The 24,516-nt window shown below is 45.4% G+C and overlaps 1 protein-coding gene across 3 annotated transcripts in view; it reads left to right on the top strand.

Moving 5' to 3' along the window:
• The window catches only part of C1H10orf143 (chromosome 1 C10orf143 homolog), a 33,040-nt gene extending 9,522 nt beyond the window's left edge, over positions 1-23,518 (top strand). Inside the window, exons 2-5 of one of the 3 annotated variants that reach the window (XR_006076103.2) lie at positions 15,144-15,296; positions 15,406-15,468; positions 22,158-22,328; positions 22,900-23,518. Coding sequence is in view for 2 of the 3 variants with exons in the window: in XM_076554469.1 (XP_076410584.1) it covers positions 11,953-12,012; positions 15,144-15,296; positions 15,406-15,468; positions 22,158-22,187 (306 nt within the window). In the remaining variant the exon portion in view is untranslated. Of the gene's footprint in view, positions 1-11,849; positions 12,013-15,143; positions 15,297-15,405; positions 15,469-22,157; positions 22,730-22,899 lie in introns of those variants that run through there. The other 2 variants (XM_076554469.1, XM_042285371.2) reach the window with 2 other exon arrangements.
• Positions 23,519-24,516: the final 998 nt, after the last annotated feature.

The following is a 24,516-nucleotide window of genomic DNA, read 5'->3' as shown; positions in this document are numbered from 1 at the left end:
GCATTCTGACTGGCTGTGTTCTCCGGGGTGCGCAAATGTAATGTAGATAGAAGAAATCACCTCTTCTGCTAAAAGCACAAAAGGCTTAAGAATGTCAATTTTAAGTGTTCCCTGCCTTGTTTTGACTGGGAATATTTTAAAGATTGTCTTAGAAAAAAGTTCAGCAGCAGCTACTTCACAGCCAGCCAGGGGCCGGGCGTGGTGACACACGCCTTTAATCCCAGCACTTGGGAGGCAGAGGCAGGTGGATCTCTGTAAGTTCGAGGCCAGCCTGGTCTACAGAGTGAGTTCCAGGACAGCCAGGAGTGTTATACAGAGAAACCTTGTCACGTAAAAACAAAAAACAACAACAACAAAAAGCACCAGGGACCTGACTTTGCTTCCTGGCTATGGTCTCGCCTCTGTGAATTCTTCTGGGGGCAAAGGCAGCAGTGTGGTATATCGTGTCCTGGCAGACTAGCTTTTCCTAGCCATTCCTTTCATGGACACCCTCAGGCAGGCCAAGCTCTCGGTCCAGAGATAACAGACTCAAGGATGTCGAGAGAACAGGTAATTCTGAGTTCCAACCTGGAGTATTTTTGATGCAGGTACACAGACTTTGATGTGAACGAACCAGAAAGCTTCAGTCTGTCACGTTTACCAATTCTTACTGTTAAGAACTGGCTTAGACACCGGGGATGGGAGGGTAGGTAGGAGAGAGGGTGGAACTGTGTTTTATCCCTCTGTTCTATCTGTGGGGAACTTCAGGACCTACCTTTGCTAACACTTGGGAAATTATCCAATAAAGCCAGCAGTCCTTGTCAGCAAAACCACTTAAACGTATTGATGGCTTTAACACCCTCCCAGAAACCCTAAGGGGTCTAACTTAAAAGTACGAAGATGGAGAGCTGAATCTGCCCGTTTCACTCCGTCGGATGCAGATTTGATAGCTCCGTCTGCTGAGTGCGGTCCCCAGTGGAACCCTAATGAGCACCCGCTGATGAGGCAGGGCCTTCCAACAAAACCCTTTGCTTTCCCCTTTGGTGGTTATTAAGATTTTCTTCCTCAGTCATTATAGCCCACTCCCCAAGAAACAGGCTACTGAGCCCTCGCCCCCCACTTTTTCTCTTAGAATCTGCTGAGCTGAGTGCTGTGCCTGACTTGGTTTAGTTATGTTTGGCCACGCTCCTCCTTGGTAAAGGAGATGGGTCAGTGGTTCGTCTTTGGCTGTGCCCCTGACCTCAGTGTTCGCCTACAGCTACGCAGAGTACCAGTCTGTTGTAGCTGGGGTTGGATTTTATTACAGATGCACAGAAAAGTGGAAAGGACATCAGAGCCCACAGGAAGACAACTTTCCCCGGCTAGGGGACCTCCTGCATGGCTGCTGTATTCAGCAGCCGCCCTGGAAGGACTGTGGGTTGTCTTCTCTGATTATCAGGTGCTTGGCACCAAGAGAGGTACTTAGCGTGTGTCCTGGGAACACCACCTTGTCCATCTGACTCGGAGAGCACACGCGTTTCACTGAAAAGAAATGAAGGAGGCCTAGAAGAATGTGTCATATTGCTGATATTTCCAAAACATTTATTTAGGAAAAACTAGGATTCAGTTGTGTCATAAAGAAATGCAATATTTTGTACAACTAATGCATGCTAATGAAAAAGAAAAAAAAGCAGCCTGTGATTCTAGCAGTTGGGAGGCTGAGGCAGAAGGATCACTGTGAGTTCAAGACCACCCTGTACTACACAGTGAGTCCAGGTCAGCCTGGGCTGCAGAGTAATACTATGTCTCAACAAACCAAACCAAACCCAAACAAAAAACTATCATCGCGTGTAATCTGCTTTCCTGATCTGGACTGTAGCTTGCTTCTTCTGACTTCTCTTAGAGGTCTGAAGACTATTGTCGGATAAACTTGGAGTCAGTTTTCTTATGGGTGTGGTTCCTGATAAGCTGACTCTTGCATCCCCAGAAGCCATCAAGTGTCCTCAGGCAGGGCTAGGGGTTTCATGAACCCCTTCTTGTACATGCTGAAGTGTTGACTGGCTGGACTGTGAGCGGACAACCACAGCTGTTGTGAGTTCATGAGTACAGTGGTCCTGTCATGTCCCGAAGACACGGCTTCACGCTGATCTTCCTGGACCTTTGGCTCTTGTGATCTCTCTGCCGGTTCTCCACGGTGACCCTTCAGCCATGGTGGGAGGGTGTGTCCCTTCTGTGGCTGAGCTTTGGCCAGCTGTGAGTTTCCGTGTTACCCAGCATGCACTGCACAGACATTTCTCTGCTGAGATCTGAGAGCTGCACTGATCTAGGATCTGTGTACCCTGTACCTGGCTAGTATCTGCTGAGGTCAGAAGAAGGCATTGGGTCCCCTGGAACTTGAGTATGGTTGTTGTAGGGTCCTTAGAGCTCACCACATGACCAGAAGACATCCAATATGCAATTGTAGAAAGCAGCTTTATTTTCAAGACAGAAAAACCAGCATGCTGGGGTCCACCTAAAGTGGACCCAGAGTAAGACAGTCCCTTTTAAGCCTGCCTAGGGGAATTCCAGCTGTGGTTAAGGGTACTTTGAGGTGATTGGGTTAGATCTTTACTGGTACAGGAATTATTTTATGATTGGCTCATGACATCTGGTCAGCAACTGTGGTTGCGGTCTCAGAGGTCTGTCTGCTGTGTCCGGGGTCTGTCTGACTGAAAACAGCAAGAACAATTCCTGCTTATGGCCAGGTAGGACCTTGATTGGCTACCAGACTGGACGTTCTCCCTGAGGGTCTGATTGAAGCCAGACATGAGTCAACATAGGATGGTGGGGTAATATGGGGCAGAGGTCTTAGCAAACTAGCCCCTGAAAAAAAACACAACTGGTCCTGTCCCTTCAGTTGTGAGCCTCCATGTGGGTGCTGGGAATCAAACCTGGTGCCAGTGTTCTATTGCTGTGAAGAGAGACCATGACCACGACAACTCTATAGAGGAAAACATTTCATTGGGGCTGGCTTACAGGCTCAGAGGTTTAGTTCATTATCATCATGGTGGGAAGCATGGTGGCATGGAGGCAGACATGATGCTGGAGAAGTAGCTGAGCAGTCTATATCCTGATCACCAGGTGGGCGGGAGGGAGGGAGGAAAGGAAAGAGAAGGAGGGGCGGGGAGCGCAACTGGGCCTGGCTTAGGCCCTTAACCTCAAAGCTCACCCCCAGTGACACACTTCCTCCAATAAGGCCACACCTACCCCACCAAGGCCACACCCCCTAATAGTGCTGCTCCCTGATGATGCAGCCTTCAGATATATGAACCAGTGTGCGCCATTCTTATTTAAACCACCACACCTCTTTGCTCTATAAGAGCAGCAAGTGCTCTGAACCTCTGAGCCATCTCTGAAGTACCATTGTTCTTTGTTGTTTGTTTGTTTGTTTGTTTGTTTGATTGATTGATTGATATTAAGTCTTTTGATGTATCCCAGGCTGGCCTTGAACTCAGGGTTTTCCTGCTTCAGCCTTCTGGTTGCTAGTATTACCAGTGCCTGCCACATACCTGGCTGTGCTCTTCATTCTTACATTAGTGTCTGATCTATATTGGGTTGATTTCTGTATGTGACAAGTAGCAGGTCCTCAGTCTTTTTTACGTTTGAAAGTGAGTCCTCTTAGCACGCTTTTGTCCTAAAGACTGTACCTCCCTTGTTGGATTTTTTTAACACTGAAGGGACACTAACCCACTTGAGCATATGGCTCTGGCAGGCCTTGCTCTTCTTCCCCGTTCCCTCTGCCTCGCTAAAATCCATTAGATCACACTCCTAAAGCTGGCCACCAAGGTCTGTTCCCTTATTTGGCCACTTCTTCCTCCTGAGGCTGACTACCAAAGTCCAGCTATCGAAGTATTAAAGTCCAGCAATCAAAAGCCCCCTTTGGTTTACCAAATTAACATGCCCAATTAAAATTAAACACCTCATCCGAACACAGGGTCTCCCACTTTACCTTTATAAGCTGCCATTTGCCTATGGGCCATGTCTGTCTCTCTATCCAGAGGCGGTCCTGTGCCCCTCCAGGACAGATACCCCTGCCTCCTTCCCCTTGTCCCCTTTGCCTTCTCCCTAGTCCTCTATCTCCTTTACCACCATGCCCTAGCCCATTCTAATGCAGACCTCCCCTTTGCTCTTAGAAATCACACCTACAAGGTCGTTGGCTGCTGGGCTTTAACTTCCCTTCCCACTTAATAAAGGATCTCTCTGAGAACACAGGTATTTGGGTGTAGTTTGTTCCTAATCCAGAGGGAGCCCCCACTGTTGGTGGGGCGGGAAGTCTCATTCAGACACCATTGTCAAACATCACTTGACTGTAATGGTTTAAATGAATGTAATGTAATAAACCTAATGGCTTATTTCTCAGCTTCCAACATCCCTCCATCAATCTGCATGTTTATCCTTCTACCAATAATGTATTCTCTTGACAGGGATAATGGTACGCAGAGATTCTCTTCGGCTTTGCCATCTCTTCTGTATGTTGTTTTGTTTTTTAGGATTCCATTCGTTGAATTCTTTAGTTCTGTCTCCAACTCATTGGAGAGCACAGTGAAAGCCTAGGTCCGTCAATCACAGGCATCAGGCAAATCAGCCAAGACCTTTGTGCTTCATTTTTCTCTTTCCAAGACTCAAGTGAACCCCTTACCTTCCACTGTGATATGGGGAAGAAATGAAATACCATTTTATTTACATACAGGGGGTGTTTATTGGATTCTGCTTGCTGTCAGTAGATGTCATTGCTTTCTTTAAGATCTTTAGAGTTGGGGCTAGAGTTGTGGTTCAGCGATAGAGTGTTTGTTCTGTCCCTAACACTGCGGGAAAATTATCTTTAATGTCGTAATCCAAATGTGACGTAGGCTTCTGTGTCCTGGGTAAACTCACACAAGCCTAAATCTAATCATCAGCAAGTCCACTGAGTACATTTGTCCTCCCTGCTCCTACCCCCAAGTTCAGCTTTTTATTGAACACGTGACAGGAGAGGTCTGAGCTGCACCTGACTCCTCAGACCTTGCATTTGTCTCTGATCTCCTTTCAGCTGGGGCAGCTGGGGCAAGGCTTGGCAAGGCTGCAGGATCGCCTTCCAGTGCTGCACAGCTGTGGGCCAGGCCTCTAGGCCCTGACTGCAGGCCAAGCTCTCAGCGTCCACAGTGGCCCAAGTCTTTGCCAACAGGCCAGGTCCAGAAGGTCCAAATTTATAACAGCACTTTAATGAGGACTCCAGTGTTGTCCTTGGAGAGGGTCACCTCACCCACCGTCCATGCACATAAAGACAGCATAGTTCAGGCAGGCTTGGAGATGGTATGATGTGGGCTGCCAGGCATGGGGCTAGTCATGGCATGAAAGGAGAGTCTCACCACAGTGTGTTCTCAGACTCCGCCAGGATGGAGCACCTTGGCAGCTGAGGGAAGGCCTGTGCCCTTCTCTGTTTTTCCGTATTTTGAGTAGCCCAGGCTGGCCTCAAATGTGGTGATCCTCCTTCCTTTACCTACCCCTTTTTTTATAATTAAAAATAATAAAGGCTTTTTTTTTTTTTTTTTTGGTTTTTCGAGACAGGGTTTCTCTGTGTAGCTTTGCTCCTTTCCTGGAACTCATTCTGTAGTCCAGGCTGGCCTTGAACTCACAGAGATCCGCCTGCCTCTGCCTCCCGAGTGCTGGGATTAAAGGTGTGCACCACCACCACCTGGCCTAAAAATAATAAAGATGTATATTTATTATTTTTAGTTATGTGTAGGTGTATGTGTGTCTACATGTGGATATGTGCAGGTGCCTGCAGAGGCCAGAGGCTTTGGGTCCCTTGGAGCTGTGAGGGGCTGACTCAGGTCCTCTGAAGAGCAGCAAGTGCTCTTAATTGCTGAGCCATCTCTCCAGTCCCTTCCTCACACCTTTTTATTAAAAGTGGAAGACTGAGTTTTCCCCTTGCTCGTCTGCATTGCTTCCTCAAGGTGACCATCTGGCCTCGCGTTAGTTGGCCTGTTATTTTGCACTTGGCTTGTTGATACTGTAACCCACCATCTCCTTGCCAAGTGGACTTGGCTGGGAATTACTGGAAGAGCTTGCCTGCTCAGTTGAGAGTCTTTTGAATACTGCTCACGGCTGAGTGAGGCTGCAGCATCAAGATGTCGAGGTCTGTCTAGTGAGAGCCCCTTACGTCCTTGTGAGGTAGAGACCAGGAGTGAGTAAGAGTCCTAACTTCCGGCCGGCCCCTCTCTGCTTGACATTCAGCCGGATTTCATTGTGCTGTAGGAAGCAAATCTCTCAAGAGTGCAAGGTCATTTTCCAAATGAAAATGTCATCAGGAAGGAGTCTTTGCTTGATGGAAACCATGCTTTGACTCTAAATGGCAATCTGTGGGGCTTTATTAATCTCGATTCCTGGAAGTCCCCGCTCCCTGTACAGACTGATGGCCGTCCAACTGCAGCATAAGGAAACTTCTTTATTATGGCAGATAGAGTGGAGGAAAGCTCGAGAAACCATCCGCTATACTTCCTGTAGCTGGACATGAAGAGTGGTGTACATGCAGAGTGCTTTCCAGCACCAGGATAAGGCTGATAATAAAGCTTCTCAAAATACCTTCAAAAGGAAGGGTTAGATCATTGTTGCTACTATGTATTATTCTCATTATTATTTTGATGACCTGCCACTGTGTAGCCCAGGCTGGTCTCAGACTTGTGATCTTTCTGCCTTCCCTTCCCTAGTGCTGGGATATATGTGTATAGCCCCATGCCTGGAAGATTAAGTTATTTCTTTTATCTTCATTTTTATATAAAATACATTTTCTTGTGGACTTGGCATCGGTGCATTACTGATCTTTAATGACTCTGGTTTTCTAATTTTTTTAATTTTAATTAATGTTTTTTTTTTTTTTTTTTTTTTTTTTTTGAGACAGTGCCTTACTATGTAGACCAAGCCGGCCTTGAACTCACAGAAGTCCACCTGCCTCTGCCTCTGAAGTGCCTGGCTTGGTTTTCTGAGTTGTGCTATGCATATATCACTCGTGCTGAATCACATTAACATGTGTAGTATAAGTGCTTCCCCCGGGTGTTTGGATATTCTAGAGTGTGCCGTCTCCTCCTTCTGCTTACTGTGGAGACTATGCAGTGCTTTCCTGTTGGAGACATCACAGGGCAGCGCTCAGTTTTTATCTACCTCACTCTTCTGGAGTTTCCAGTAGGAAGGTGGACTTGGGAAGATGTTTTGTAGTCTGGAGCCATACCCACCAAGGAGCCGCTGTGTGGTCCCCTGGGTCCTCAGTCCCTGTTGCATTTCCAGGAGTCCCAGGGTCATGTCCCATCTGGTTTCTGGAAGGGCTCATCTTGTCAGCACAGAAACCATGCTTTGAATCTCATTTCTGGCAAATTGCTAAGTCTTAACCCCCTCCTCCCTCTGGACTCTTCATTCATTAAGGTCATTTGGGCCCATCACTTCCAATAAAGGAAGTATCCACATCACCAAAGAAGTGGCCCCCTTCCTCCTCAGGGAGGGCAGCTGGACATTCTGAGGCCTGTCCCAACTTTGTCCTGTCACTGAGGCAGCAGGATCATGACTTGTATTTTAATTCATGCCTCGCCTGCAGAGGTGTCTGCTCAGCTCCGCCCCCGATTCAGCTGTGCTCAGATGAGGCCGCTGGTCTCTTGATCTGCTTCAATTACTGTTAAGTAATGGGGTCTTTGTGTCTGGTTGGGATTTTAATTTTGTTTATGTAGTGAAGTGTCTTTTTAGTTTGGTGGTAAATCTTCATCTGCCTTCACGGAAGCTGACAGGTCTCTCTGGAAAGGAGCAGAAAGAATGAAGCGCTCAGCTCTAGCAGTCCCAGCACAGTGCCCTGGCATAGTGCTCCAGCATAGTGCCCCAGCACAGTGCCCTGGCATAGTGCTCCAGCATAGTGCCCCAGCACAGTGCTCCAGCACAGTGCTCCAGCATAGTGCCCCAGCATAGTGCCCCAGCACAGTGCCCCGGCATAGTGCTCCAGCACAGTGCTCCATCATAGTACCCCAGCACAGTGCTCCAGCATAGTGCTCCAGCACAGTGCTCCATCATAGTACCCCAGCACAGTGCTCCAGCATAGTGCCCCAGCACAGTGCCCCAGCACAGTACCCCAGCACAGTGCTCCAGCATCAGTGCCCCAGCACAGTGCTCCATCACAGTACCCCAGCACAGTGCTCCAGCATCAGTGCCCCAGCACAGTGACCCAGCACAGTACCCCAGCACAGTGCTCCAGCACAGTGCTCCAGCATCAGTGTTCCAGCAGCAGTCAGTGTCCTAGGGTCCGGGGCAGACTTTGATAACTGGACTGTTGGTCACAGGAGCATGCTGTTCATAAACAGCAGAAATGAGTCGTTTAATCCACTCTGATGGCTGAGGGTCACCACACACATCATGGTCTCATGCCCCAGAGGATACCCGCCCACCATGGTATCAGGGTAGGCCTTTCCTTTTCTCCTGCACCAAGAATCAAGGACCTGGACCGCCACCTCAGCACCTAAAGAATGTTGGCTCGTCACCGTGGGGGATCAGAGGTCTGCTGGCCTTCCTGTAACAGGTGCTTTGCCGCACACAAACTGCTGTGAACAGTTCCAGAAGTATCTTGAATTTCACTGGCGAAATATAAGTTCTGGTTCGTATTTATGCTTCTGCTCCCCTTTCTAGTAAGTCCAGTTATTGCAAGAAGAAGAGGGAGATGCTATTGCTGCTGACTATGTTACAAACAGGAGACATGAAAACATGTGTGTAAATAGTGTGAGGAATAGTAACAGTCCCACATTAGCTCCAAGTATCGAGAGTTGGCAGCAACCCAGTGTTAACACAGTGTATTAGTTAATTTTCTGTGGCTGTGATGAAATACCATGAGCAAGGAAACTTAAGGAAAAGAGGGTTTTTCAGCTTTTAGTTCCAGAGGAAGAAGAGTCCATCATGGTGGGAGGCGTGGCAGCAAGTGGCAGGCATGGTGGCAGGAGCCAAAGCTAGGAGCTTCTCTATCTTTTTATTTATTTATTTATTTATTTATTTATTTATTTATTATACAACATGTATGACTGCAGGCCAGAAGAGGGCACCAGATCTCATTACAGATGGTTGTGAGCCACCATGTGGTTGCTGGGAATTGAACTCAGGACCTCTGGAAGAGCAGTCAGTTCTCTTAACCTCTGAGCCATCTCTCCAGCCCAGAGCTTTTCTATCTTGAATGCCAATCAGAGGGTGAACAGGAAGTGATTGAGTCTTTAAACTCCCAAAGCCTGCCCCCTATCCCCCATGACAGCCTCCTCCAGCAAGGCCACACCTCCTAAGCCTTCCCAGACAGCACCACCAGCTGGGGACCAAGTATTCAGAAATCTGACCCTATGGAGAATATTGTCATTCCAGCCACCACACATTGTATATTGTTCTTCATGTAAAACCTGAGCAGATCCCAAATAACCAGAGATTCGGGCCTTGATCATGTCCTCTTAAAGCCTTCATCTTACTTAATCCTTGAGGAAGTAGACATGGTGATAGTGATCCATGGCAGAGTAAGAGCTGAAAACATTTTGATACGACAGAGTACAGCATGGAGGTGGGAGTTGTCTCGGTTGGCAGCAGCACTTGCCTTGCAAACATGAGGACCTGAGTTCGGTTCCCAGGACTCCCATAACAATTCTGGGTGTGGTAGCATGTGCTTGCAATCCCAGTGTTGGGAATGCAGACATAGTCCCAGGGCTCACTCAGTCTAGACTAATGGTTAAGAGACCCTATCTCAAAAAAATAAAGTGGGAGTGTTCCTGAGAAATAATACCCACAGTTGGCCTCTGGCCTCCACAGACATGTGCATACATCTCTACAGACACCCCTTAGTGGCACACACATGCACACCCAATATTCTGGGAAACCGAGGCAGGAGGACTATTATTTGAGCCAGCCTAACTGGGCTACTCACTGAAACCGCCCCACGCCCCACCCACCCACACACAGGTCCTAGCATCTATTGGCAAATCTCATCTAGTTGTTTCTGTGGCATTTACTTATCACTAATATTGTTTCTGTCACACAGTTGACATTCACTACTTAGAATTTATCACAAAAGGAAGCCCCACCCCTCCTTGCGTTTATTATCGGGTTATTTTCAGAAGGGGCAGGTGCATGGTGTTTACCACTCTCTGAACTGTAACCCAATGCTATCATTTACTTTACAGTGTAAATTGCTCTGACCATCAGGCTGGCACCTGTGCCCTGTTGGTGTGCCCACGTCCTTTCATAAGGATTTCCTAAGTATTTTGGTTTGAAAAATGTGTTAGGCTCAGGCTGATGAGACGGCTCAGTGGGGGAAGACTCTTGCCACGAAGCTTGATTCCTGGAACCTGCATGGAAGGAGGAGAGAAACTGAGTTCTGCAAGTTGCACTCTGACTTCCACATGTGTGCCATGGCCTGTGCACTCCCCAAAATAGAGAAATAAATGTAAATAAGTATTAAAAACACACTTTTATTAAAAAAATTAGGTTCCTCTTGTGTTTTCCCTGCTTCATCATGAACAGCATTTAGAAACCAAAATGACAGTGTTGGGCGCAGGGAATACTGAGCTCATTGCTCTCGGATGCTGTAAACCATCTGAGGTGCATCCATGCACACACTCATCTGTGCGTCTCCTTACCTCCATGTGATACTGTACACATGCATGCACACTCATCTGTGCGTCTCCTTACCTCCATGTGATACTGTACACATGCATGCACACTCATCTGTGTGTCTCCTTACCTCCATGTCATACTGTATACATGCATACACACTCATCTGTGTGTCTCCTTACCTCCATGTCATACTGTACACATACATGCACACTCATCTGTGTGTCTCCTTACCTCCATGTCATACTGTATACATGCATACACACTCATCTGTGTGTCTCCTTACCTCCATGTGATACTGTATACATGCATGCACACTCATCTGTGTGTCTCCTTACCTCCATGTGATACTGTATACATGCATGCACACTCATTTGTCTGTCTCCTTACCTCCATGTCATACTGTATACATGCATACACACTCATCTGTGTGTCTCCTTACCTCTATGTCATACTGTATACATGCATACACACTCATCTGTGTGTCTCCTTACCTCCATGTCATACTGTATACATGCATACACACTCATCTGTGTGTCTCCTTACCTCTATGTCATACTGTATACATGCATGCACACTCATCTGTGCGTCTCCTTACCTCCATGTGATACTGTACACATGCATGCACACTCATCTGTGTGTCTCCTTACCTCCATGTCATATTGTATACATGCATGCACACTCATCTGTGTGTCTCCTTACCTCCGTGTCATACTGTATACATGCATGCACACTCATCTGTGTGTCTCCTTACCTCCATGTCATATTGTATACATGCATGCACACTCATCTGTGTGTCTCCTTACCTCCATGTCATATTGTATACATGCATGCACACTCATCTGTGTGCCTCCTTATCTCTACTGTCATACTGTATACATGCATGCACACTCATCTTTATGTCTCGTTACCTCCGTGTCATACCTGTGAGAAGCGAGGAGTAGGCAGCAGTAGTCCAGTGCCGGAGATGTGTCTTTGGATGGATAGCTAGAAGTAGAATGCTGGGTTCTCGTGACTTTACCATACTCTCTTATCTCCCCCTTCCAGCATCACAAGAGATGCTTGCCTTCTACAGGGCTGTGTCGTGTTTGAAAAGCTGTGCCAGGCTGGTGGATGACAGATAATATCTTGATATTAGCTTCATTTGCATTTTCCTAAATACGAATGTATTAGTAACTGTTCTTATTGCTGTGTTCACAGGAAGCAGAGAGATGAATCCTGGTGCTCAGCCCACTTTTTCCTTTTTTCTTTTTCTTCATCAGTCCAGGACCCCAGCCTTTAGAATGGTGCCACCCACCTTCAGGGCCCAGCTTCCCCCCTCAGCTAATCCTCTCGGGGAATACTATCGCAATCACCTCCAAAGACATGCCCACTAATGCCCTGGGCATGCTTTCATCCCACCAACTTGACAAAGGAATCACTGAAGTGAGTGTATTTAACTGAGCACTCTGTCATGACTGATGTGTGTGTGGCTTCTCAGCAGCTTGCTTGTATATCCTGTCTTTTGTTCATGGAGGTGGGGCCACTAAGGTTTTTCTCTTGTTTTTTTTTTTTCTGAGACAGGCCTCATGTAATGCGGCTGACCTTGACTCCTGATCCTTCTGCCTCTACCTCTGCATACATGTAACTTGTTCCTCAGCCTTTATGAGTTTCACGTATGAGTCATGAGCCTTCGTAGCACATGCTCCAAATATTTTCTTAATAATAAGCCATATAAGACTTTATTTAAAAAAGCAAACAACGGCCCCCCACCCCCACCCCCACCCCCACACACTCCAAAAAAGAATGTTAAATTCTGTGAGCCAGGTATGGTGGCGTATACCTATAATCCCACCTCTCAGCACTCCTAGCTACCTGTGTTGCTACCTTCAGGGGATCCCCTCAGACATGTGGTGCACAAAAACCCACACAGGCACGTAAATAAAAAAATCAATTAAAGTACAAAGAAAAACCCAAAGCATTTGCTTCCTAGTTTAGTTTGTTTTTGATTCGTCATAAATGGTGTTTACATTTCAAATGATTTTTAGTATCTCTGGAGATAGTTGTGTCATTGTTTTCCTCATGAGAACTAACCTGTGAATGGTGTTCATGGATTTCCTGCTGTTGAGCCTGGCTTTCATTTCTAGAAGTTCTTCCTGGTCATAGTGTGATTCCCTTAATGTGATGGGAGAGGTCATTTTACTTTTTGCCTTGGTATTTGTGATGGTTAGTGTTGATTGTCAGTTTGACAGGGTGTGGAATCAGACAAACCTCCGGGCACACCTGTGAGGGATTAGTTAGATGAGGGTAGCTTCTGGGAATGACTGTGGGAAATCTAGTACTCAGTCCCATGTACCACGGTGAAATGCCTCCTCGTTGAATAAACCCATTACGTTTCACAAAACCCCAACTCTCTGGTAGGACCATTGGCAGTTAGTGGTGGCTGCAGGAGTTGGGGGGGGGTCATTTCTGTCAGTGGGGCACCCACTGAAAAGTAGTCTGCGTACCAGGAAGTAACTTCCTTCCTGTGCTCATGCAGACAGTCAGCCCTAACTAAATCAAATTGAAATGCGCGCGCGCGCGCGCGCACACACACACACACACACACTCAAAGACCTGAAAACTGGAGGGAGACTTCAGGGAAAGAAGGATGGGTTCAGGGGAGGAAGTGCTGGGAGGGTGAGAGGTGGTGCTGCAGACTCAAAGCTGGAGGGGCTGAGCTAGCAAAGCCCTGTAACATCAGGCGTCAAACAACAGCATTTGGAGTTTGCCTTGCTGGGTTTCCCATCTTGCTCTTGTTCAGGAGTTCCTCACTAGGTCCATATTCCTCCCTTTTGCAATGGTGATGTAGATTCTGTGCCATTGCATGCTGGATATATGTAACTGGGTTTTTAATTTTATAGGCTTGTCTTTTGTCTCAGAAGTGACATTGGACTTTTATTTATTTATTTTTAAGAATCAAACTTGATCTTTAACTCTTTTCTTTTCTTTTCTTTTTTTTTTTAATGTATATAACATATATGACAGCAGGCCAGAAGAGGGCACCAGATCTCATTATAGATGGTTGTGAGCCACCATGTGGTTGCTGGGAATTGAACTCAGGACCTCTGGAAGAGCAGTCAGTGCTCTTAACCTCTGAGCCATCTCTCTAGCTCGACATTGGACTTTTAAATAGTGTTGAGACTGAAAGACTGTAGGGACTTTTGAAGTTGCACTAAATGCATTTTGCATTATAATATGACCACGAGCCTATGGGGGCCAAGAAGTGGAATGTGATAGTTCCCCATAGGCTCATAAGTTTGAATACCTGGTCCCCAGCTGTAGAGCTCTTTGGGAAGGATTGGAGAGTGTGGCCTTGTTGGAGGAGGTGTGTCACAGGGGTCAGGCTTTGAGAATGTAAAGACTCAGGCCATTTCAAGGTTTATGCTTGTGGTAAATAATGTGGGTGTGGTGGCGCATGCCTTTAATCCTAGCACTTGGGAGGCAGAGGCAGGTAGAGCTCTGTGAGCTTGAGACTAGACCCTATCTTGAAAAAATAAATAGATAAAAATGAGTACTCTCAGCTCCCTACTCCCAGTGCCATCCCTTTGGCCTCCCTGGATTTGTAAGCCCAAATAAACTCATCTGTGAGTTGCCGGGTGGTGGTATTTTATCACAGCAACAGAAAAATAACTAACACAGATGATAATGATTAAAACTCACTATATATTTGAAACTTTCAGTGAATACATTTTAAGAGCCAACTAGGAATTATTAAATAAATGATACCATAGATAATCAACACAGTTGGGGAAACTCAGACTTGGCAAAGACAGTGATTTACAACTGAGTGTAGATGTTGGAGCCATGCCAGTGGATCATAGCAGCAAATGTTTTCTGACTTGGGAGGTGTCCAGAACCAGAGGGACATGCTGGCCCTGGGCTGAGAGTGGATTGGTGGGTGTTTACAGAGGTCCTCCTGACTCTCTTGTGCAGAACAGGGTGACTCTAAGAATGTATCTTGAGGCATTAGGACATGATACTTTCTTCTGAAGTGTTGAAGAACTATTTTTGTAATTAACCTTCTTTAGTTAATGTGGATGTAGAAACCAAATGTTAACTTTCTCCCGAATTACCTGGTTATGGGCTGTGTGTGCAGACTCTGAGATCAATAAAAGTAATTTGTTCTTCCATGCCAGTAAGAGAATTATTCACAAGTGAGCCATGCGTACTGTGTTAAGAAAGAATGCAACTCGATGCTAAGGAAGATGTGTTGAAGCATATAAGTAGTTCCTTGAACAAAATTTATAGGTTTGGTACATTTTCAATAAACCAGTCACAATATTTTATTACAGGAATTTCAGCCAAAATTGTTTAAAATGACTATTTTAAATCTATCAAGGCGAGTAACTACAGACAGCGCTTGAACTAACAAGGTTAAGGTAAGCGATGGCTGTTAGTCCTGAAAGTCATCTCCAAGCATTCTAGAAGGCTTTCCAGCCCACGGGGGTCTATGTTAGGAACCGAAGTTTTCTGAAAAGAAATTAAGAGTGTTGTGTGTTGTCTGAGGTCATCGGAAGTGAAATTTTGTGTTTCAGAAACGGGCATGCAGGAGGTCAGAAGCTGAGTACAGCAGCCACATGGTAAGCACCTGTGCCCTGCTGTCCTGGAGCACAGAGGACCAGGAGCCACGGCCTCGAGGCCCGCCTGTGCCGCGACCGGAATGTAACCAGGAGAGGCCGAGCTCAGTGGTATGTGCTTCCTCTTGCCACCAAACCCACCGTGAGCCCACAGAATTCATTTAATAAAACCGTGGCTACCCCTGCGCTGACGCACGTATGTCTGTGGTTCATCTCGTAGATTCTGCAGAACAGCGGAAGGAGTTCAGCCCAGCCTTGCCCGAGATGTATTGCAGGGGAATCTGTAAGTGTGGTCTGAGACATAAATGGTAGAGTTCTTCACCATCAGATCTGTGAAACAGTTAATGAAACCTGCAGTTACACACACATAAGAATGAGATACATAAATAAAGGTTGATTTGAGCTTGGTTTTTTTTTTTTTTTTAGCAAAAAAAAAATGTTGTTCCAGCTTCACATTTAGAACAATAAATTAAAAATAAAGTTAAAATTCTGACTAGGCGGCAGTATTTGTGCATGTGTACATGTGTGAAGGTGCTGGTGACTAGAAGACAACCTGGAGGAGCAGGAGTTGATCCTCTGTTTGTCTGAAACACAGAACTTGAAGGTCATCTTGGGGAAGAGACATGACCTTACTTAAATTACCTCAGCAGGCGTCAGCACTGGGTTCTCCTCACCTGTTTAAACTCTCCCAGTGTGTTTCCATAAACTTTCTGTAAATTTTAGATTTCTGCAGGAAACATAGCGTTCACACCATCAGTTCAAAATAAAGGGAGGTCAAAGACCGCCAGTCAATTTTCAGCCTCCGCTGTAGGGCAGAATATCATAAAGTATATATTAGCATAATAATGCCTTTGTTATTAATTTTGAACTTACCCTAAGAACAAGTTAATATGCTTTTGATAACCTCTATAATTCTTGGGTTTTTTATTTTAAATTTGAAATCTCAATATTGTAATAAAATAGAACTGTATTTAAATTCCACATAGAAACCAGGAGAGTGAGCATGTGTCTGAGTCTGAGTGTTGGAGATTGCCCCCTAAAGATCTTCAGAGAAGTGAATTGCTGTTCCTGATGAGCAAAAGATTGAGTCCGTAACTTACCAGCAGCTTCAGCTGACACAGGACTGGCAGCAGGGTTCTACAATGCCAAGCACTGACTCTGTCCTAGACAGCCCCGATGCCCTGGTAGCTGCTGTCCACACAAACCTGAGTAGCTGAGGTCATTGGACCGACACAAAAGCAAACTTCAGTGTCTTGCTTCTTCCAGGAAAGTGTGCATTGCTACTTTCTGTTCTCTGTCTGCAGAGCATCATGTTGAATGTGTGGTGTATTTCTGAACAGTGGTCAAATTCAAGATGCAGTCATTTGAGTTTAGTATATTTAGGTTGATTCCCATGGCTGCCAAAGATATCCTAGGATGCAGATAAGTCATACCTTGCTTGAGAATTGTGGCCCACCGTGGTCAAATAACATCTCTGGTTGTGACTGCCTGGCTCTCTTTCTTGCCCCAACCCCATATCCTTGGGATATAGTTTTCACCTCCTGTCTGTGGGAGGCACATTTGGAAGTAGTGTGAGTTCCTAACACTCTGAGAGGTTGTGTTCTGGCATTAATGGCTTAAAGGGAGAAAGAAAGAATTAGCTCAAGTGCCTGATTGGATCATTTTGGCTAATGTTCTGTTTGAACAACAGTACCTGTTTGCTTAGGGTTTCCCTTCCTTCGTAATTCCCCAAGCTTGCCTCCTTTAGTTTCATAGGAAATGAATCTATGAGCAGAAAACCTACATTGATATGTAAATATCATTTTTTTTGGTTAATGCTCAATATTCTTTTCATCTAAATTTCAGAAACTGACTTTAAAAAATCAGTTTCCTTTTATTTGTAGTTATTCTCAATAAAATTTTACCCAGGCTTGGGCGGTTTAATATTTACACCTACTATTTCTAAAAGTCTTATGTAAATAAAGATTGAAATGTGAATTTGAAAAGTCACACCTCTTGATATTTGAACAGACTATGCTGCATATATCTTCTTTTTCTAATAATATGGCTAGTTTCTCTCCTAAGCTTTTAAAATAATAAGACACTTACTATTTTTATATTCTAAAACATCAAAAGGTTCAGTGTTAAATAAAAAGCAAATAGTATTTTTAGAGATGCGGGGTCCCAGGGAGCACTACTTAGCAGCAAATCACTGGTGGGCAGCGGCTGCAAACTTCAGAGGACTTTATTAAACTCGGGCTCATTCAGAGCCGCTTGCCCGCATGCACAGGAGCGCTCCCCCGCCAGCTCACCACTCCCAGCCTGACTCCCACGGCTCCCCTGCCTCTCAGCGAGGCAGAGGCTATGGCAGTACGGTCCTCGTGGAATCCCTAACAGCAGTCCCCGTGTGCCTCTCAGCCTGTTGGGGGGCTTTCCCCCAAAGCTGCTGTGAGGCCTGAGCCCCTTCTACGTTCTTGACTATAGTTTGCCGATCCAACTGATACTTCCCACTCTGAATCCTAGACAGAGCTGTCTCTGTGGGACCTGAGCGCCTTGCTCTTCAACTGCCTTGTATTTGTTTATTTACATAGGTATATATTGATATATATGTGTTGTGTACTCACATGAGTATGGACACACATGTGTTTGGACGTGTGTGTGTGTGTGTGTGTGTGTGTGTGTGTGTGTGTGTGTGTGTGTGTGTGTATGTGTGGAAGCTCAAACTTGACAGTGTTTTCCTTGATCATTTCCCCCTTATTTATTGAGACAAGGTCCCCCATGAGACTGGAGCTCACTAATTCTGACTAGTCTAGCCTGCCAGCTTGTCCCAGGGAGCCCCTCTTTCTGCCTCCCAAGTACTAGGATTACCAGCGGGCTACCATGGCTGCTGTCTTTTCCGTGGATTCTGGGAACTAGAACTGAAGTCCTTGTGCGAGCATGCTAGTGCTTTATCTGTCAAACCATCTCCCAGTCCGCTGTCATGTTTTAATCACTGAACTCTTCCTCGTGAATGCACGGACCTTGTCTCAGTACGTCCTCCGTCTCTGTATGTTCAGTCCTTCCATCTGAGCCATTCTAGTTCATTCTTACACTGGTTTCTAGCTCAGTAATTGCTGACATGGGTTCTTTCTTTGGTTTGTCTGCTTGACATAGTCTCATTATATAGCATAGGCTGGCCTTGACCTTATCTTGTAGCCTGGACTGACCTAGATTGGTTGTAATCCTCCTGCCTCAGCCGCTGAGTGCTAAGATTACAGACATGAACATGTTATCATTGTCACAGCTCAGCTTGTGTTACTTATCATTACTCCAGACCATCTCCTCTCAGCCCCATATCACCTGCTCTCAAGGATTGGAATGAGTGTGGGAGCAGTGTGGTTCTGTGACACATAGGTGTCTGTCCCCACAGCTGTCAAGCTCCTGCCTTCCCTGATCTGCACTTTCCTGTCTTGCACATCCAGAAACAACGGGTGAGGACTGTTACCAGCAGATTCCCTTTCATTCCACCAATGACCGAATGCTGGACTGTCACTGAGCAGCTGACTTCCCTGTAGTCAGCTTGTCCATTGGGAATGCTGCTGCTGTTCTTTGTCAGTTGAGACCAAGTGAGGCATACTGAGGCTGCAGGAGCTACAGAATAAACAGAAGAGGATCTGGGAGGGGTTGGGGATTAGAATGTAGATCACGAAGGATATGGGTTATAAGGCAGATCCAGGAAGGGTGAGAGATTATAAGCAAGATCCATGAAATGTGGGGGGCAGAGGAAATCCTCCCATCAGTCCTCAAAGAGTTATAATCGAGTCAAGTCCTGAATGAATGTGTATTACTGACATGGGCACAGGAATGTCAAGGATCCTAGAGCCTTAGACCCATTGAGAAAATGGTAAAGTCTCCCTGGGAGTGAGGCTTACAGGAAAGATGGCAAAACCTTCCCTTTGGGTCCATGTGTGGATATTGATAGTGTGTGCAGAAAATGTCCACCATTGCTTTCTCCCCCAGATATTTAGGGCCTGAAGACTGCTCCTCTACAGAGACAGCTCCTGCCAAGGTTAGCTAAACCTGCCTCCTTGATCCAGCTGTATACCACAAGCCCTTGTTTCTCTTTGTGTAATAATCCTACATCTTTGTCCAGCTGTATGCAATAACCCCACCTCTCTGTTCCACTCTGTGTAATAAACATGCTGCACTTTTGGTGTGCTGTGGTTTCTCTACCAGAGAGCCCAGATCACCCAACCCTAGCTTTCTGCCCATCCATCCATCCATCCATCCATCACTCTCTACTCTCTCCGCCCCAGTCAGGTCCAAGTCCCTGAAGCTGTGCCTGGACACGGCACTGGCAATGAAGAGTTAGGGTCATAAGGAGTATCCAAGAAGGTGGGGGAGTTGTAATGGAGATCTATGACAGGTGGGTTTTTTTTTTTTAAAAAAAACATTTATTTATTATGTACACAGAAGAGGGTGCCAGATCTCATTACAGATGGCTGTGAGCCACCATGTGGTTGCTGGGAATTGAACTCAGGACCTCTGGAAGAGCAGTCGGTGCTCTTAACCTCTGAGCCATCTCTCCAGCCCAAGGTGGGGTTTTATAAGGGGGATTCATAAAGGGTAGGGAGGTCAGTGAAGGCGGTTTTTAATAAAGATTCACAAAGTGGGGAGGCCCCACCACTCCAGGGACTTCCCAGACTCCCCTGGCCTGGTCCCATAGCACACAAGAGCCTCAGGAGAGAACAGTCCTGTGGATAATTTGGGGGCATGCTACATTCTCTCTGGAGAACTGCTGTCCTGGGCCATGGAAGACCTTGAGCACCACAGGAAGGACCTTGTTTCTAAATGGGTACCTGTCCTGCTCATCATTCTTCCAGGACTGTGGGAACATGGCCTGTGTGTTCTATGATCTCCTGTGTTCTCATAGGATGATCTATGATCCTGGATGTTTTTATGGGATATTCTTTTATGGTCTTGTATGTGTTTGTATGATATTAGATGTTCTTCTATGATGTTGTATGTTTTTATATGATTTTTCTATGATTTCATATTTGTGTATTTTTTATATATTCATCTATGATCTTATATATTCTTGTATGTGCTTATGTGATCTTGTGTGTTCTTATATGATGCTCTTTTATGATCATATATGATATTGTTCTATGATCTTGTATATTCTGTGCTGTTCTTATTTTTTATGATCTTGTATATTCAATGATGTTCTTTAGATGTTTTTCTATGATCTTGTATGTTCTTGTATCTGCTTAAATGATTATCTTCTATGATGATGTATGTTATATTCAACAATCTTGTGTGTTTTTGTATTTGTTTATTAATCTTCTGTGATCGCATGTTCTTATGATGATCTTAGGTATTCTATGATCTTGTATGTTTTGTGTTTTTAAATGATGATCTTCTATTGTTTTTATATGTTTTATGTTTGTATAATATTCTTTTTTTTTTTTTTTTTTTGGTTTTTCGAGATAGGGTTTCTCTGTGTAGCTTTGCGCCTTTCCTGGAACTCACTTGGTAGCCCAGGCTGGCCTCGAACTCACAGAGATCCGCCTGGCTCTGCCTCCCGAGTGCTGGGATTAAAGGCGTGCGCCACCACCGCCCGGCTGTATATATTCTTTATATCATGTTCTCATATGTTTTCATATGTCCTCACCCATGCCTTTACACGTTCTTGAGTAACTCTCCACCTTTCTCTATCATGATATATAGTATCCTCATGACCTCAATGAGCTTGACCTTCTAGACAGATAATCCAATTTTGCCTGTGTGTCACGTGCACACCAGGTTCCTGTTGTTCCTGGTTCTAGAACATTCTGACCTCAACATTGTTTTCATTGCCTAGGATGCCTTCTAGGATGTGTAGACACATGTGCCTGTCCTAGCTTCCACAGTCCTTTGTTCTCATGGCCCAGGAGAGCCATGAGCCATTGGTATAACATGGGTACATGGCCACCTGCCAGTCTTCTCCAGGCAATTGTCTGAGTCTTTCCCATTGGCGGGATGGTTGAAACCCTTGACTGGACTGTCATCCCCTCATTTCCTGACCACTCAAACCTTCCTGGACCTCAGTCCCCTCAGGGAATCGTTAGTGTCTTGATGTGGACCTTGTAGGCAGGGATGCCCACCCTTCCTTAGCCTGTGGCCAGAAAGCACACTGCTGTGTGCCAGTGCACATGGCCAAGTGTGACAGAGTCTCTTGGATGTTGATGGGACCCTTTGCTGCACAGCAGTGTGGCACCTGGCCACTGTCGTCCTCAGCCATCTCATTCTCCCATCTACTTTCGTTGGGATATGAAGAGAGGCCTGCTCCAAGAGGGTTGGGTGAGGGGCTCTGGTGGGGGCCATTATGACCCTGGCTACTTCCAGATGTCCACATGAGGATCAAGCCACACTGCTGTTGTTTTGAATCCTGATTTGATATTTTGACAGTGTATTTTAAATTTTTATTTTATTACTACCTGAATGATATTTCATTCTTCTCCAAGTAATAAAGGATGTAACATTTGTTAAGAACATTCTGTGCACTGGGTAGCATTAGGAATACTTTAAGTACCTTAGTTACGGTGTAATTCATGTTAATACATCTGTAAGTTACGCCTTAGAAGTCATTATTTGTAAGTGCAAGCCAGGCCTGGTGTCCCACTCCTGTAATCCCAGTACTTGAGAGGTGGTATACAGGAGCTAATCTAGTGTGTATGTGTGTCTCTCTCCCTCTCCCCCTCTCCTATTAATGTATTAATTATTATTATCTTATTTTTGAGTCAGGGTCTAACTCTGAAGCCCAGGCTGGCTGGTCTAGAACTTACTATGTAGCCTAGGCTGACAGTCCTTCTGTCGTAGCTTTACATGTGCTGGGATTACAGGCATGCACCATCACACCCATCTTTACCCAGTTACTATAAATAGTGTCCTGTGATGGTGAATATGTAGCTGAAGCCTGTTAAGGAGCCTAGGGTAAATTAATACTCCTAATATGTTCTTTCACCATTGCAGGGCCATTTCAACCATACCGGGAGTCATTAGAAGATGCGATGGAAAGAAGGAAGAATCCAGTTGGGTTTGAATCCTCGTATGATGGCCAGCGCCAATCCCTTACAGCATTCCTAGGTGCCCAACCGTTCAAATGACAGCCAGGGCTCCGTGCAGGGGTTATTAGCCTCTCAGGTAATCCAACTTCCTCCAGAGGGCCAGGCACATCCTGAGCACATCCTGGCTCACTGCAGCCTCTTTTCTCATGTTCTGCTGGAGAAGAAATTATCTAGAAGTCAACAAATTCTGTATCAAACTGCCTAGAGGTTTTGGAGCCTTGTAGCTTATGTAATCATAAGGCACAGCTGGAGATCTCCATGCCTTTGGACTTTGGGGGTTGTTTGTGGACATAACCAGGGTTGTTCACATACTCTTTTTAATTAATATTTTTATATTAAAAAAATTTTATATTTCGAATGCTTTATAATCTTGAAGTGAATTTTACTAAATGTTAGAGTCCAATCAAACCGTGTAATTCTCCAACTATAATTATGAGGGACAGAACCCCATTGATATTAAAATGGAAATTGTGGACAGCTGTTGGGTTTCAGTGTGTTGTGTAATTCTGGAGACAGCTTCGTGAGCTGTCCTGTTCACTGAGGTCCTAAAGAAATGACTGGGTGAGAGAGCTGTTTTCACATTCTTTAACTGGAAGCTGGAGGTGGGCTCCAGCCCTTCTCCCATGTGTCCATCATGTTCTTTACAGGGCTTACATGGAAGAGCCCAGTCCAGGCTAACCCTGGTGTGTGGTCATGGTGAAACCCACACAGCAGAACTGGAACAGGGGAAACCAAGCTGCTGCAACCAGTGTGGTGCTGTTTGTGAGAGAGATGGTCCAACATGGCAGGCATGGCCTTTGCCAACCCTGGGAAGATGCCAGCACTGCTTATAGATGGTTTAGAGACTATAGCCCACGCCCGAACAGCCAAGACTGGGAGAGATAGCTTGTGGTGTGTGGCCTTAAAATGTCGGGGGGGTGGTGGTGTTTGTTTTGTTTTTGAGCTTTAGTTTTGTTTTCCTCAAAAATGACATTAAGAAATGACATAAGTCTTGTGAATAAATGCAAACCTCCAAGTTCCCACTTTCCTTTCCCCTGTACACTCTGCCCATTCTCATGGAAAGGGATGTCCGCGATTTTGTGCTAGGCATTCAGGTGCTTGCAGAGGCACACAGTTCTGTGAACCCAACAATCCCTCTGGCCATCATCCACTCCATGAGAAACATCCCTACTCCATGTTAGAATTCAGCAGAATCTCACTCTGTCTTTTGTCTGCTGAAAATGTCATGAGTAGCCTTAAAGAACCACCTTAAACTTTTAAAAATTACATTTAGTGTATTTTTATTGTGTGTGTGTGAGGTATGTGTACTGTGATGTGATGTGTGTGTGTGTGTGTGGTATGTGTATGTGGTGTGTGTGTGTGTGTGTGTGTGTGTGTGTATAGGAAAAATGATTTTTATACATGGGATGAAACAATATACATTCAAAATGTACAGATAAGGGTTAGCTCTATTGCTTATCTTTAAAAACACTCAGGAGACAGAGCCAGGTGGATCTCTGAGTTTGAGGCCAGTCTGGTGTACAGAGCGAGATCCAGGACAGGCACCAAAACAAGACAAAGAAAGCTTGTCTCGAAAAACCAAAAAAAAAAAAAAAAAAAGGTTTATGACTGGGCCAGGGGATGTTGGTGCACACTTTTAATCCCAGCACTTGGGAAGCAGAGGCAAGTGGATCTTTGTGAGTTTGAGGCCAGCCTGGGCTACATATAGAGTAAGTAGGACACGTAGGATAGCTAGGGCTACACAGAAAAACCGTCTCAAAAAAACATAAAACAAAAAGTTCGTTTATATGAATATGAATATTCATTCAAAAACAATAGGGTGTTTCTCTTGAGATGTTACCTAATGACTCCAAGTTAGATGACATGGCTGTGTACTTACTGTCTTGAAATGTCCTCAGAAAGATCCATCATTCAATAGGAGACAGAGTAAACATCTCAGAGTCCTTTCTTTCAAAGGAAGAGGGAAAGGTGGGAATGGAAGAGTTTTCAAACTTTGTTCTCTGTTCTCCTGCTCTGGCACCTTGGAAACCTCCTCTACCTCCCAAACCTCCCTGGCCTCTGCCACCGAATCTGCCTCTTCCTCCTCTGCCCTCACCAAAGCCACCTTCACGGTGAGGCTTGGCCCAGTCCACGGTAACTTTGTGTCCATCACTTTCACCATCTTCTATGGCCTCCATGGCAACTTGGGCGTCTTCCTCACTATTGAAGTCTATAAAGCCAAACCCTTTGGCAGACCCAGGCTCCTGATCAGTGACTATTCTTGC

This window comes from Peromyscus maniculatus, chromosome 1 (assembly GCF_049852395.1).
Source record: "Peromyscus maniculatus bairdii isolate BWxNUB_F1_BW_parent chromosome 1, HU_Pman_BW_mat_3.1, whole genome shotgun sequence".
Taxonomy (NCBI): Eukaryota; Metazoa; Chordata; class Mammalia; order Rodentia; family Cricetidae; genus Peromyscus; species Peromyscus maniculatus.
The sequence above is the reverse complement of the archived record's forward strand: the minus strand, read 5'-3'. Positions and strand labels throughout refer to the sequence as shown.